Raw genomic sequence first — 15,311 nt, 5'->3', positions numbered from 1 at the left:
GGGATAACCAATCTCTGGGGTCACTTGACAAACCTAAGTTTGTATTACTATTAGCATTAGTAATATTTTTAGTAGTAGTAAAATGTAAATGATAACCTGCTTGGAACAGTGACTGTTAAAGCTTTGTCCGCTGCAGCTGGTGCTGGTGCAATGCAAGCTTACTGTATCTATCGCAGACTCAATCAAGTGTAATTAAACAACGTGTATTTTTATTTAAATTATACAAACTAACTTGATTATTGTTCTATATAATGTATTTGAAACTACATGTGTATGTTTTATTCCATTAAATGGGATTACCTGTAAAATAGGATTTTCAATCAAATCAAACTAGTATGGGCAGGTCACCAATAAATTATGCAAATGAGTACCATGGAAGGTTCGAACCTTCCTTCAGGAATGTGTTCTGAACCTTCAAAGGGCAAAATGTACCATTGGTTGCAGCCCTAAAGTTAAGCATGGTAAATATGAACACTGAGGAGTACATATACAGCACTCACAGCCCTCAGTGCCCAATACACCAGCAGCATTACAAACAGACATCCTGTAAAATTTATAAGCACTCTATTAAGTTACCGATGCACATTTTATTAAGTTTCTCTGGGGTGCTCTGCGCCAAAGCAATAGGTATTGGGGGTGATCTAGCAACTAAAGACTAAAAGTAAAAAATGTTTTCATAATCCAATGTTGTCCTACTAAAATGATGGTAGAATGACATTTTGTGGCTTGACAAACATGTTTTTTTTGTTTGTGTGTTTTTTTTTTTTTTTAATAAATCTCATTGTTAAATAAAAAGCTCACCTCTAGTAGGTTTGTTAAGAACAATCTGTTCTATAAACAAATGAATAAGGAAAGTGAGCCTCTACCATCACCCACAACTGTAGTTCCCATTGAAACCTGACCAGCAGAATATGGATGTGAACCCTCATCTCCCTTCACGTTAAAAGGGGTCTTCAATACATTAGTGCACTTGCGTGTTTGGGATACATAAAAATATCACTGTAGAGTTTGTTCGGCTTCTGTAAAATTACACACCAGCGAAGGGGGCAGTAGACTCGAGATTGATCATTTCCTTCACCTCCAGGGGCAGGGTGTCAAAAAGGTGGTCCTCTACAATAAGACAATTTTTCTTGAGAAGACGACAGAGACCTAGTTGTGAAGGGAGGCGATCCAAGCAGTTTCCCTTTAGTTCGAGCTGAGTAAGCTGCAGCAACTGGCCTATTTCATCTGGGATTGTGGTGATGCAGTTCTGTCCCAGGAATAAAGTCCTTATCTTTGTGCATTTAAAAAGGGGTTTAGGCAAGATTTCCATTTTGTTTCCTGTAATGGCAAAATGCTGCAGGTCATGCAAGGAGACAATTTCATTGGGAATTACCGCAATGTTGTTGTAACTTACATCTAAATATCGGAGCTTCTGGAGTAGGAAGATCGAAGTGGGCAGCGATTCTAGTTTGTTGTTAGAAAGGTACAGCCATTCAAGGTTCTTGACATGGCTTATCGATAAAGGAATGGTGATAATTTTGTTGTGCCACAGTTTAAGACAGGTTAGTCGCTTGAGGTGCTGCAAGCTAATGATTTCTTCAATAGTGCGAATGTTATTTGATTTCAGGTCCAGCTCTTGCAAATTAGTTAAGCTAAATATGGCATGAGGAATTCTCTCAAGTTCGCAGTCGTGCAGCTCCAGTTCAGCCAAGTTCATCATCTTCTTTAAGCTGTTCAGCACTACAAGTTTAGTTCCATCATTGTGTACTACTAGTTTGGTTAAATGTGGGGACAGGTCAGTGATGTTTGTTGGAATCTTGGTGAGGTTACTCTTGAGATGCAAGATCTTCAGATGTCTCAAATCTCTGAGAGACTCCAAAGCTATCATCTTGTTGTTCTCAGAATTCAGATTACCTACCAAGTACAGTTCCCTCAGGTTTTTAAGCAAATAGACCCAGGTTGGAATTTCAGCAACGTCTGTAAACTTGACATGAAGGCACCGCAGGTGGTCACGGAGAAAGCTGAAAGCCGTTTGCTCCACCTTGGCAGGACAGTGGTAAAAATGCAGTTCCTGAAGGCTGGTCATTTGAGAAATCTTAGCAGTAAGCTTGGCTTCAGGTATCAGTTCCAGCTTTAAGATGTCTAGGTCGGTGAGGTCAAACACTGCATCAGGGACCCCAGACAGCATGAAGAGGTGAAGCTCCAGCTTGTCTTGGGCATTCCTTGTTACGTGCTGTCGTAGCTTCTCATAGGCCCACTCATGGTTGAGGCTAATCGCACGAAGCTTGTTCTCACTGACCTCAGACAGAAAAACCCCAAACCGTTTGGAATACAACTGATCATACTGGTCCACCATGTGCAAAAGGAATGCAAAATCATTCTTAACGTCCGGAATGTCACTAAAGCTGCTTTCTTCTCGTACTTTCTCAAAGGAGTATTCCTTCAAAGGCCGCCTAAATAACCAAAACAGGGTATACAAACAGACAAGGCCGTAGACACAAATGAGAGCAATGTAGCTGACGAGCAGCTTTCTTAACATAAATGCCATGTTGTGAGTGCAGTGAAATTTGGAGTAGCCTGTTAGATGCTCTACATTTGGCTCGCATATGTGGTTGAAATGGATTGCAGCTACAAAGTTTAAGGTATAGCACAAAATCAAAATGAACTTGACCGTTTTGATCACTGTCTGAACAACATACAGTTTATATATGAAGTCACTGTCCTCAACATGGGCACGGAACTTCCTGACCTTCTCAAAAAGTGCCTTGGCCTGTTCGCCATCTTTCTTATCCAAAATAGTCATGCAAGGAACCTCGATAACAGGTTTTTCTGCAGAAAATCTCACGCCTGTTTTTGTCAGCATTGGGGTCGTCTGACCTGGACTCCCCTCGTCACTGCTGGTCGACACGTGCTTTGGTAAAGAAGAAGTCGCACCGGTTAACCGCTGCTTGTTCTCTTCTGAATCTTCACAGGCCGTTTCAGACAGAGCTTTTGTAGTCCAAGGGGACTCGAAACACTTCCCCAAAATAGAAACAAAATGCTCGATCTTCGAACTCGTCTTTGGATACTTGAACCAGAAGTTGCTGCTGACCATGAGGACAATTGTGTGAATCAGAGCAAGATAAGGAAAGTACTTGGAGTACCAAGGCAGGGCCACATGATAGCACATCTGGTTAACAAAAACATACTGCTGATAATCCAAGTTGGTTTTGCGTCCTGTAGGTTCTGGCTCAGATATTTTAACTACAGGGTTTGGCATTTGGGTGTATTGAATCTCATGAGCTACATTATCTGCTGTAATTGGTGGTATGGTTCCTAAAGACACCTCTTTAGGAAGGCTTCGATGTTGCACAGAAGGATCATTAGATTCTGCTGCCCAGGGTGTTGTACGCATACTTGGAAAACTATTCAACCCACTGGTTTTTTCTTTTGGTTCTTGCAAAACTGGAAGGCAAACTACTTGATCTTTGGTTAATTGCATGGTGCCTGCAAAGATTGCCACCATAAGCATGACAACAGCCAAGTAGTCCATAAACACATCCCACCATGGTTTTAAAATTCGGTATGTTGGTTGTATATCATTGAGAGAAGCGACTTCTGTAAGGGTAAACATTCCTGTAAAAAAAGAAAAAAAAAAAGAATTTTAGATTTTGCAGGACCATGCAAAAACCCACGTGCACATCCCAAAACAAAAAAAAACAAAAAAAAGACTGAAAAGTGCTGACTATTTCGGCCATTCTGGAGTGTAAATGTTGCAAGAACTAAGATGTTGTATCCATTGATGAATACCCCTCCAAAACATGGTTATCCTAATTTTTACCAGAGCATGCATGGTACAAAAGTTTGAGAATTTTATTCAAAAACGGAGGCAACGTGGTATTTTGGAAAGTTACTGGAGACATTCTGGAGTTGCCCGATCGGAAAGCCTTTTTGATTTTCGTAGCTAATTGGTTAGAGACTGACAGTCTAATTGCAGGCAGATCTCAGGAAGCACTTTAATGCTTGCAATAGGTGCAACGACGCAAATGCATGACGACCCATTTACAGTTGCAGCACCTCAGATCCATTGCTTTTTAAAAAAAGTAAATTTATAACAGTTATAAGTAAAATACACATAGAAAGCTACACACATAGGGTCATTCCATGTCAAAATCACACAAGACCACACTCTACCTATAGGCCTGTTGACCTAGAGACAAAATGTTGTCATTATAACCATTCTGTATTGATCTTTGACTCAACATCTTATAATCCATATTGTAAATACCAGTTCTATAAAAATTCCTGGCTGGGATAAAAGGTTAGATTTTTACTGTGACAATAATTGCAAGCAAGCATCAGAGTTAACCCATTTCCTCTTCTACTAGGAGTCCAAACCAATACAGTTCTATTCATACCTACTTTCATCTTCCAATTGAAATGAATGCACCAACCTCACATGCCAGTCAAACTAACCTATGGTAGCACATTGGAAACATACTTAATGGTTTTTACACATTTGAATTCGACCTTCTTCCCCTTTGCATCATTACATTATTTCCACGCTTGACAGTTCTATTGATTCTTTACATTTCACCACGCTTCCTGTACTATTCCATGCTGCAGTAAACTGTTTAAGAGAACAGCCTTAAAAAAGAGAATGCAATACAAATGCTTAGATGAAAAGGCTTCTCCATAACCACTGTGTGAGGACCACCCATATCTCCTCAGCAACAACGAAGCCTCTTCAAAATTAACTTGCAGCAAGTTGACAAAAAAACAAAGCGTTTAAGTACAGATTTGTATCCCCCCCCCGATCTAGTTTTACTACCTGAAGAGCACTACACATGCTATAATAAAAAGGAACTGTAATTACAGGCCTTTTACAAGACCCATGTAATTAAAACACTGTGCTCTTTGATTTAGGCCTACTGTTGATTTAAAACACCAGCCAATCTGAATGGGAAGGACAGAAGCTATTCTTAGAACATTATCAGAATCCAAACATTCTACAGGTTCAAGAAAATCAATTCCCAAAAGTGCTGGGAAATGACATATACATTGCTGCAGGCTTTTTAAAAATCACTATCCAATTGCCATCTTCAGACGCATGCTGGGTTATACATACTTGAAGAGTCAAGTTCTTTCAGATTCACATGAATGGACTAATATTTGTTTATTATAAATGAATGTTTAATTTTAAAAAAATACTGTACATACACATCATGAAGCTGTCCCTTAACTGTGTATATACTCCACATTGTGCTGATGTTGCTGTCAGTCGTACACAATTCTTACCATGTCAAACAATGTAACACATTAGGACTGCTTGCAATCTACATGTATTCAGAATAATTCTCCATGCACTCATCCCAACTCATTTCCTGAAACATTAACATACTAAGAACAGGGGAATTATATTCATGTGTGCATCTACTCAAGCTGAATAAAGAAAGGCATGCAATAGAATGAAAAACACTGTTTATGATCTATTCACAAAGCAACACGAGCCGTGCCTCACAGCCCGTCTGTGGATGTGTCGCTTGCCATTTTATTGTATTGCCTCTTGTGTTGCGCAATCTGCACAACTGAAAGCACTTCTATGTAACCTCAGTCTAGTTCCTTTTAAAGAACCGGGGTCAGGAGCTCAATACTTATACAGGACGACTCATTTACCATCGCATTTTACAAAAAGTTAAGACGGTGTGAGGGCAAAGCACAAGAGTCAAGCTAGACTTGCTATAGACAGATCTATAACACACTATTCTGCATAGCAGGCATGATATTTTTGTGTTAAGCAGAAGATATGTCCAAGTACTACTTGAGGTTGTCTGACAAACTTAAACCAAGTAGGAAGTTATTTATTTGGTGAAGTTAACTAGTGAACTGGTATCCACTCAGTAACATTCGAAAGCTGTACTTTAGCAGGACACAGTCCACCGACATTAACACTGGCTTTGTGCTTATACTGCTGAGGGGTAAGCATGTAATAAATGGAGCAAATGTTTCATCACAATTTGGTTAATGGATCTGAAGATAAAGCAAATAAATATCAGTACAGAGGGGCAGGCAGGCTAACAACACATCTTATATAAGTCTGTGACAAATGCGCATATAACCTGTACTGAAATGGATACAGATAACCACTTACATGCAAGAACAGTAGGGGCAATAAACCAAGCAGGGCCCACCCTGCAATTGTACTTTGTCTGCTTGGTTCTATCACTGATTAAATAACTGAAAATACCCAAATATCATGCGAATTGAAGTTACCAGGACTGGACAACATAAAAATGATTCAAAAATCGGTTTTAAAATTTTATTAAAAAATTGACAAGCTGTATATGCACTAGGCATTTACAGTCTAGTTACCCTTTGAAAATAAAAAGGGAAGTCAAAGTTAGTGTACAAACTGACAGCAACAAATCCATTTACATAGGTGTGACTGCTACAGTAGCACAGTGCAGACCTATCTTCATACTGCACACAATAAGCAAGTACTGATGACCCCGAGTCTTGCTGATAACAAGGACTGTGTTGCCTAGTTGTAATTGCTGAAGGCCATTGGTTGAACTGTATTCCAAACTGTCCCGCCAGTAAGTCAAAACATCTAGGAGTTGTCTTCCTTATTTTAATGGACGTCTAACCATATCCGTTAAGGGATTCGAATATGTGTCACGATATTTACTCCCAGATTAGGGAATTACAAAAAAAGAGAACAAGTTCAATCACACCTCTCTGCTGCACAAATACACGTTCTAGTTGCTTACTTGAATTAGATCATTTGATCACAGTTTGACTGCAAATCAGCAGGTCTAGACGCCTTAGTGTTTTATTACTTGAAGGTAGAAGTGTCCAGTTACAATCTTCAGGGAGCTGAACATGCGACGCGAGAAGCAGTGTGAAAACACAGCGGTTAGGTTTTGTCCTTGCTGAGGCACGACAGATCTATTTTTATTCATCAATAACCATGCAAGACAGGCCTGCTTCTACTGGTCCACTTGCACGGATCACAGTACACCGATTCAGTTATTAAACTTATTACAGCCCACAAGAAACTATCTAAAATCACCACGTCTTGGTAACAGGTTCCCGTACAGAAACCGGTGCTTGCTTGTCTTGAATTAGGAATATTTGGTAAAAAAAAAAAAAAAAAAAAAAGTTTTACATTAACACAATGTAACAATATATGTACTTTTATTATCAGTGTACCTTCTTGAACACTTGGTTACATTTGAAGGTCAAAACGCTACATTCAAAGTGTCTCTCATAACATGCGGCGTTCTCTAACTCCTGTGCCAGTTTGTCAGGGAGACACATTGGTTACAGTAAGAACTACAGTAGCCATGTTGTATCAAGTATCATATAATTCATTAGACATTTCTGTAGCTTGTGCTCTACTGCATTTGCTTTGGCGGAACAGAAACTGCGTAAGACTCACAGTAACTCACAATTCACTGCCTGGCATTCCGTTTAAAAACGTAAAAACGTTACGTATAACGATTAGGAGAGAACTTCCCAATACAAATACCCACGTAGCGTTTTTACCAAAGGCAGGCAAGTATTCAAATAAACAAAACATTCACATAGTATACTTACTGTATATTAAGACGGTATATTATTGAGACTTCTCAAAATACCTTTACCAACCCGGCGATATTGTCCATACAGAAATGCCTTTTGTCTCTGCCGGATTACTGAACACAAGTAGGAGATTATAAATCCAGTCCAGTTCCCGGCTGCAGCAAGGTTCACAATCCAGGTAAGTGATCTATGGTCTGTTCACCACTGCTGCACGCCTCATGCTCACTTTGTTATTGTTCATGCCCTACATCCAACTACGGCGTGTTTTTTAAGAACGTGTATAACTGAGCATTAAAAACATATTGCGGTTTTGTTTGCCTGCCGCTACCGATGTGTCTGCTTGGTTTTCCTCGGGGAATGTCTGCCGTTCAAACAACGTCCTGGAAATTATTCAGTGAAAATAATTTCTGCCAATAAACAGCGCTTCTCCCGCGAGTATAAAGAATGTTAATCTGTTAAATGACAAATCCCTTGTCGTTCCAGTCATTCTACTGAATTGCGGTTTGATCACATTTTGTGTCTGATGTGCAGAACCAGTCAGGACCAGTTTTCACTGCGTTGCTAAAAGTACACAATCATGTTTGAAAGGAGAAACTTCGTACCGGTATCCATTAAGAACCTTACGACGACGGCAAAAAAATTTTTTTTTAAAAAAAAGCGTCTGGTCAAGGTGAATGAATGCTTGACTCAATTAATAATTAACGTGTCGACTTCTTAACAACGACTCGATAATCGCAATATAAACAGGAAGTGCGAGAGGGCGTTACTGATGAGGGAGGGAGGGCTTATTATGCAAACCACTATAACACCTGGTTTTAAGTGCAAATGCACAAACCTGCCTGCGAGACACGGGCTTTATTTTCTCGTGCGTCTACAAGCAGCAGCATGCATAGCGCATTCTTCAGGGAAACTCGAATTTCCCAATTGCATACTCTTGTAATTAAAACATGATCTAACATGTAACGAATGTAAACATACGCTGATTAAATTATATTAGGTTTGTTTAATGTAAACTGCTTTTAGTGCCTTCATTCTGTGTAAGTCATGCTCATAAATAATAAACTCTTCTCTACAAACCTTGGGTTGAATGCAATTCACAGCCTCAGTGCTCATGTATAATTGACCATGGGCTGTTCTTCATTGTTTAACAAACTGCAAAAAGACACCAGCTTATGTGCTGTATATAGGAATTAAATGTGTCACTAGCATTACCAGCACTGCAGAACCAGTACTGGTATATGTTTAAGTGATGTAAAGGATATATTAATAGTAAAGGCATTTAAGAAATTAACTCCTACATTATTACAGTGGATCATTGAACTAATAGGAAAAATGATCTTTTGCAATTTGAAATGATCCAGGGATAATTAAAACAATTATAATCATTATACTCGTCGATCTACTGTACAATATATTGACGATTATTTCATGCAAAAAGTATTTTATTATATAAATGTTCGTTTAATAAGTGTCGTATCAATAAAGCACTTGATTTCACCAGGTGCATGAGAACTTACCCAGCTTATGCCAGGGTGCAAACGGCCCCTGGAACTACAGGACATCTATTATTTAGTTGACACTAACCAGGCTGTGTAATGATTTACACCAAACAAATCCTATCCCCTGCAGCAAGAGGAAATGGAAGAACATGCTTGCCGTGTCACAGATATGAAACAGGAGTGCAGTGCTTTCTATTTGAAACAGGAGTGCAGTGCTTTCTATTTGAAACAGGAGTGCAGTGCTTTCTATTTGAAACAAGCAGTTTGAAAAGAGATAGTAGACTCTGGATTGCCATGTCACCTCCCCTACACCATTAGTTCTCAGCTGTCAATCAAGTTTATACAATTTGATGCAAGTTTGAAGCTTGAATCTTGTAAACAGTAGCAGATAAAAGGCCGATTGGTGACTAATAAGCTCAGATACAAGACTAACCCAGGAACAGCATCATCTCCTTTATTTGCTCGTCAGAGTTTCCTCTCCTGCTTGCAGTTCATAACAGGATGCTTTTATCCTTCTGGTTTTAGGGCACAAGCACAACGTACTATATGCTTCAATATGAAAGTTCCAAATGCACTTCCTATCTGAGGGGGAGATCCTTGAGGAAGACAGTTATTGGCTCCTGGCATTCGAGTAGAGCACACAATAATAATAATATAATATCTTTATATAGCACCTTTTATAGTGGACCACCATCACAAAGCACTTTACAGAGGTAGGCTGTGAACTGTGCATTATATGCAGAGTCACTTACGATAGGACATTGATTTAACATCTCATCTGCAAGACAGAGCACAAGGAGGTTAAGTGACTTGCTCATAGGCACACAGTGAGTCAGTCAGTGGCAGGGTGGGATTTGAACCAGTGACCTTCTGTTGACAAGCCCTGGATTTTAACCACTGGACCACGCTGCCAACATTAGATTTCTTCAGCTGTCTTTGAAGTGAGATGAAGCAAAAGTGGGATGACCATTACTGAGGACATGGTACTTGAAGCATGAGCTGACAATACAGTAAAGTAGTTGGGCAAGCCTACCCAATTTTGTTTCACAGTATTGGGTTTGCCATGAGAATGGGATTGGCAGATTAGCGTAATTCTAATATTAAACAGTAGTGTAAGTGCCATATTTTAATAAGAATTATATACAAAATGCACTCTTTATTTTTAACAACAAGTAAAACTGTCAATAATTAAATCATTTTAAAATAATGGCAGGGGAGATCTGAAATAGATAAAACACAGTTTTAGTTCCTATATTTACTGTACACACTACATAACTCACAAGATTGTGGAAGCTAGATGTGGGAACAGTCTCAAGCTCAAATGTTGTTTTTTTTTCTTATTTTTATTTATTGCCAAACAATAATATATGCGTTTAACATGAACTTTTTCCATACTTCAAGCCTCTAGAACTCCAATCTGCAGACCGTTCTAGTGGTAGAAGAAATAAAACACTCAGGCTCTCCTAGACCTGCCAGCACAGTTTATTTAGCAACTAATCTGAAACCACCTCCCAAAGGTTTAATAATAGGGAGCCATCTGCAGATGACTAGGGTCTTATCTACTTCCAGCCCATTTAATTATATTACCAGCAAAATGGGAAATGGTGTTTTCTTCTTTAATTTGTATTGCAGGAAAAACAGCTTGATAATTATAGTGCCTTTGAAGTGCTGTCTCGCAGCGGTTACTGGCTGTTCCAGTTTAGTCTTCATTATTAAAAGCGCTGTTTATTTACCTGCTGCATTCGTAACATGTCATGTTTATTAGCACGGATAATTTATCCTTGCTGTTTGTCATTTTAATTGAGACAACATCACAGGTCTAAATGAAACTAAACATAGTAGATCATTAAAAGGATAAGAGAAAAGTGAAAAAATTTAAACTATGACATGTTACTTAGCCTTTTAAAAAATGAGATTCCCTTTTTTTCAGAATGTGCTATTATCTAGTAACATTTACAGAACTCACACATTTTCAAACTTTTTCTTTTAAACCTCCACTTAAAAAAATGTAAATGTAACCCAGTGATGTTTTGACATAGGTGTTAGTAAAAAGAAAACATGACATATAAATATACTGCATGATTAACTGCACCTATAGTGGTGGATATCAAAAAGTCTTTTGAAATCTATAAATACAGATCAGAAGAGTTGAGAGGAGGTCATTCTGCCTATTGAGGTTGTCTAGCGCAGTGGTACTCAACTCTGGCCCTCGAGATCCATTCCAGCCCTGGTCTTTATTCCAACCAGGTCCTAAATTAGTTATTTGCCTCTTAGCAGCTTCAATTAACTACATTAAAACCTGCTTTGAGTAAAAACCTGGACTGGAATAGATCTCGAGGGCCAGGGTTGAGTATCACTGACAAGCACACCATTTGCCTCAGGACAGTACCTAATTGCTGTTCATTTAGATCCTAGTTACAACTTCACATGTAGTATTGCTTTCTGCAATCCGTTCCGAACTTCCTTTTACTCAGCTTCCATTTGTGCCCTCTGGTCCTGCACTCTAGCATGGATTAAATCAAAACCATGTACAAAAAAGTACAGTTGTGATAAATACTCATTTATTTCTATCCACATAGTAACTGACGTCATCATCTATTTCACACCCTTTAAAAATGTGATTAAATGTAATTCAACTAACAACCATTTTCTAGTCTAAAAAGATCAGCACATACAGTATTTAACATTAACCTCAGTGTGCTGAAATCCTACCAGTGCACAATCGACATTCATCCAACCATGTGCAGAATAGCAAAACCGCTTAATAAAACCCTGTTAACCTTTAACTTCTGCCTGCTATACGTGACTGAAATCAGCAGACATTTTTCAAAGAGTTCAATCTAGGCCAATTAACTCAGCAGTAGCACCATCTCTTAGTGTGGTTACTTTATATGTAGTTTCTGGTTGTGAACATTTTTATCAATAATTTAAAGGGTACATAAGGACCTTTTTATTTTATTGTGTTACATGTTCCCATGTGTTGCTAAAACTGTTTATGTAAGGTGTGTGTATTGTTTTAATTTTAGTTTTTTCTTACTTTTTAAAAAAAAACTTTTAAATTTGCATTCCCTGCCTCAAGGTGACTTCACATGTACCCGCATGGACCGCTCAGAACTACATTTCCCATCATCCTCCTGCTCACTGGTAAATCCATCTGTTATATATGTGAGCAGGTCTTAGCATGCCAACCACGATGCTCTTACTGGCACATTAATGCTTTATATATTAGGACACTGGTACAATACTTGGGCAAACCATAATTAATCAGTTACTAAAGACCAGGGTGGTTCAAAAGTCACTTGACCAATTCACGTGAATGCAAAGGGCAAAGTATGCACTGTAGAGTAATGCAACTTGGCAGGTAGAATCAGCAGACCGTAGCGACAAGATCTGTGGTTGGCAACTTGCCTTTTAATCCATGGAAAAAGAATAAGATTAAAAATATGCTTTTACATTATTTACCAAAATAAAACAGCTTTGGCATCAAAGAGCAACAAAACATTACATACGTAAAGCGAGTTAAAAGCCTAGCAATACTACAGTGCAGATGGAATTTTCCATTAGCCATTGCTGAAAGAAAACAATGTCTTTGTGTCCAGCACAATGGTCTATTTGTCATTAAGAATGTGAAGCTGTGTTCAGCAATCTTTACACTACAGCAGAACAGTATGTAATCCAGTACAAATAAAATGAAAGGTCCTCACTCTTCATGGTCGGCAACTCATCTGGTCATCCAAAAAATACTTTCCCATTCCTCTATTGTGCTTTCCATACCCTTCAGCAGCAGTGTACAATGTGAGCATTTCAATCTTCTAATCTAACGCTGCATTAAACATTACACCCATACCTTACCATACATGCTCCCAGGTTTACATTACAGTACAGGTCACACAATTAACTGCTTGAAAAGACTCTTTACACAGCCTTTAACCCTTTCTTAGAAACAAAGGGAAGAAACAAGACTTTTTTATTTCTATCCGCATGTACACAATTGCTTTAAGAAGGCCTACTGCATTTGACAAAAATATCGGTTGTTCTACAGACTCTGTAAAGGCATTTTCACATGTGGTTAATTCCCAAATTAACCCAGTTTATTTTATTTGAAATAAAATAATGGGGTAAAAAAAATGAAGAACAAATTTGCTTTAACTGATTTGCTTCCAGTTTATTTGCTTTCACATTGCGCTGAACAAATGGACATAACTGTGCTTGCAGGCCTACAATGAACTTGAATGAGTTTGACTGGACCATTTAAACTAACTAAATGGCACACAGTTGAAAATAAACTGACCATACTTAAGTGTGAATGGGCTCTTTCTATTAAAGGGATTGATACATTTATCATTCAATAAAGTACAAAAAATTATACTCCTTATGTAAACCCATCTTATCTGCAGGCCTACTTCAAAACGAGATCATACCTCAGAAGCCATACTGTAACAACACCAAAACAAATATGATCCTGACTAATTTTTGTTATTTATCTGTAGTGTAATTCTAGTGGAGAAGCAATGAATAGTATCTATTTGTTTTTTTGTTTTGTTTTTTTGTTTGTTTTTTTTAGGGATTTTTCCATTTTGGTTATTTTTTTTTCTTATAAAAGGTGGGATGCGACGTGTTATTGAAAATACAGAATTATTAAATCTATGAAACATTATGATTTCATATAGTTCAATATCACAATAAGGCTTCTCTCACTCCTCTACCTCAACCTTATCCATTTTAGGATTTGCTCTCCACTGCCCTCTGCTGTTAAGAAGTGTAAATATTTTTCAGTTTTCACTCACACAGTATGCAAGAAGAAACCAACCCTCTGAAAACGAAACCTCTTTCTATGGCAAAAACATTTAAACAGTGAACACTGCTTCAGAACCATTATTCCTGTGGGTGTTTAAACACTGTTGTCGTACATTTCTGAAAAATTACCATACTGTGCCACCTACAGGCTTTCATATAAGATATGTTTTATTGTTGTTTTTTTGTTTGTTTGTTTGTTTGGTCTTGTTTATTACAAACCCAACTCAGCTTTGAGCTAATCTGAATGTACACAGCATGTGAGCAATTAAATATTACAGAAGCTGCATAAAAACCCAAAGGAATATGTATCCCAGATGTAAAAGTGCAATGTATTTTTTACATATAGGGCTTCTAGTTTTTGGTTTCTATCTCTCTCCCTCCATTTAAACCTTAATTAATAGTTGTTAAGCCTTAACTGAATACCAGATAGTTTAAATTAGGGACGCACTACTAGAAGCTAACGCAGTGAAAATTAATAAACTGGATTCGGCGATTAGAACTACAGGTTCAAATAGAATCAGGTGAGATCAATGCACGTCGTTTGTTAACGCAATCAAGATATAACAGTAAAAAGAAACAACTTCCTTTGGCAATTAGCGTTCGATTAAGAAAGCGAATCGGCTCAAAATATGTTTAAAGGGACATCATGTGATCAAAAATAAAACCCCAAAACTAGAAGACGTATTTACATATAAAAGCTGAACAAGAAAACATGATGAGAAACCTTCAAAAGTACTTTCTGATAAATCACATTTACTGTCTGCTATAAAATAATGCACATCTATAGAAAAGAAATAAATATGAAACTACATTAATATACGGCATGTCTGATTATTTTTTGTATATTTAAAATCTTGTTATAACACAATCTCAAATACTTTTAATAACTTACAGCTCCTCAACAAATTCATTTATATGTATATTATACAAGGTATCAATAATACCCAATTAAGTACTTTTTTTTTTTTAAGAAACATGTTAAGCACCTTTTTGTAACATGTTACTAAAGCAAACATTTCATACAAAGTATTTGAAAGCATACTTATATAAGAAATTACTATAGCAAGAGGAACAAACACACACGCAATAAACAGTAACCCATCTAAAATCCTCTTTTCGTTTCATTTTCAGTATTAACATTTTTAACTGAACTGAACTGTTGTTTTTAAGGATACAAAATGCAACTGCAATGCAGGAAGTGATCACAGTAGCTGCAGGAATGCAGACACTGCATTCACTGATCTGCATACAAAGACATTTCTTCACATTAATCGTCACACAGTCAAACACACACATCAGTCACTGCAAGCATCTGCCAATGAACACAGAATGTATTCCACACACAGGAATGATGCACAGCTACAAACGTTGTTTTTAAGGAGTGATAAATAAGACTTTAAAAAGAGGTAGGCACAGGTGAAAAAAAGATTCACAATGAACAGTTGATGCAGGTAAGAGCAAGAGCATTCG

The 15,311-nt window shown here is 37.8% G+C and overlaps 1 protein-coding gene across 1 annotated transcript; it reads right to left on the bottom strand.

Annotated features, from left to right (window-relative positions):
- Positions 1-343: 343 nt before the first annotated feature.
- Positions 344-8,277, bottom strand: LOC121327310 (volume-regulated anion channel subunit LRRC8D-like). The gene is made up of 2 exons (XM_041271260.1): positions 7,561-8,277; positions 344-3,597 (listed from the first exon to the last, which is right to left on the bottom strand). The coding sequence occupies exon 2, from the start codon at positions 3,593-3,595 to the stop codon at positions 1,028-1,030; it is 2,568 nt and encodes an 855-aa protein (XP_041127194.1). The 5' UTR covers positions 3,596-3,597; positions 7,561-8,277; the 3' UTR covers positions 344-1,027.
- Positions 8,278-15,311: the final 7,034 nt, after the last annotated feature.

Source organism: Polyodon spathula, chromosome 14 (assembly GCF_017654505.1).
Source record: "Polyodon spathula isolate WHYD16114869_AA chromosome 14, ASM1765450v1, whole genome shotgun sequence".
Taxonomy (NCBI): domain Eukaryota; kingdom Metazoa; phylum Chordata; class Actinopteri; order Acipenseriformes; family Polyodontidae; genus Polyodon; species Polyodon spathula.
Note: the sequence above shows the minus strand (reverse complement) of the source record. Positions and strands in the feature narration are given on the sequence as shown.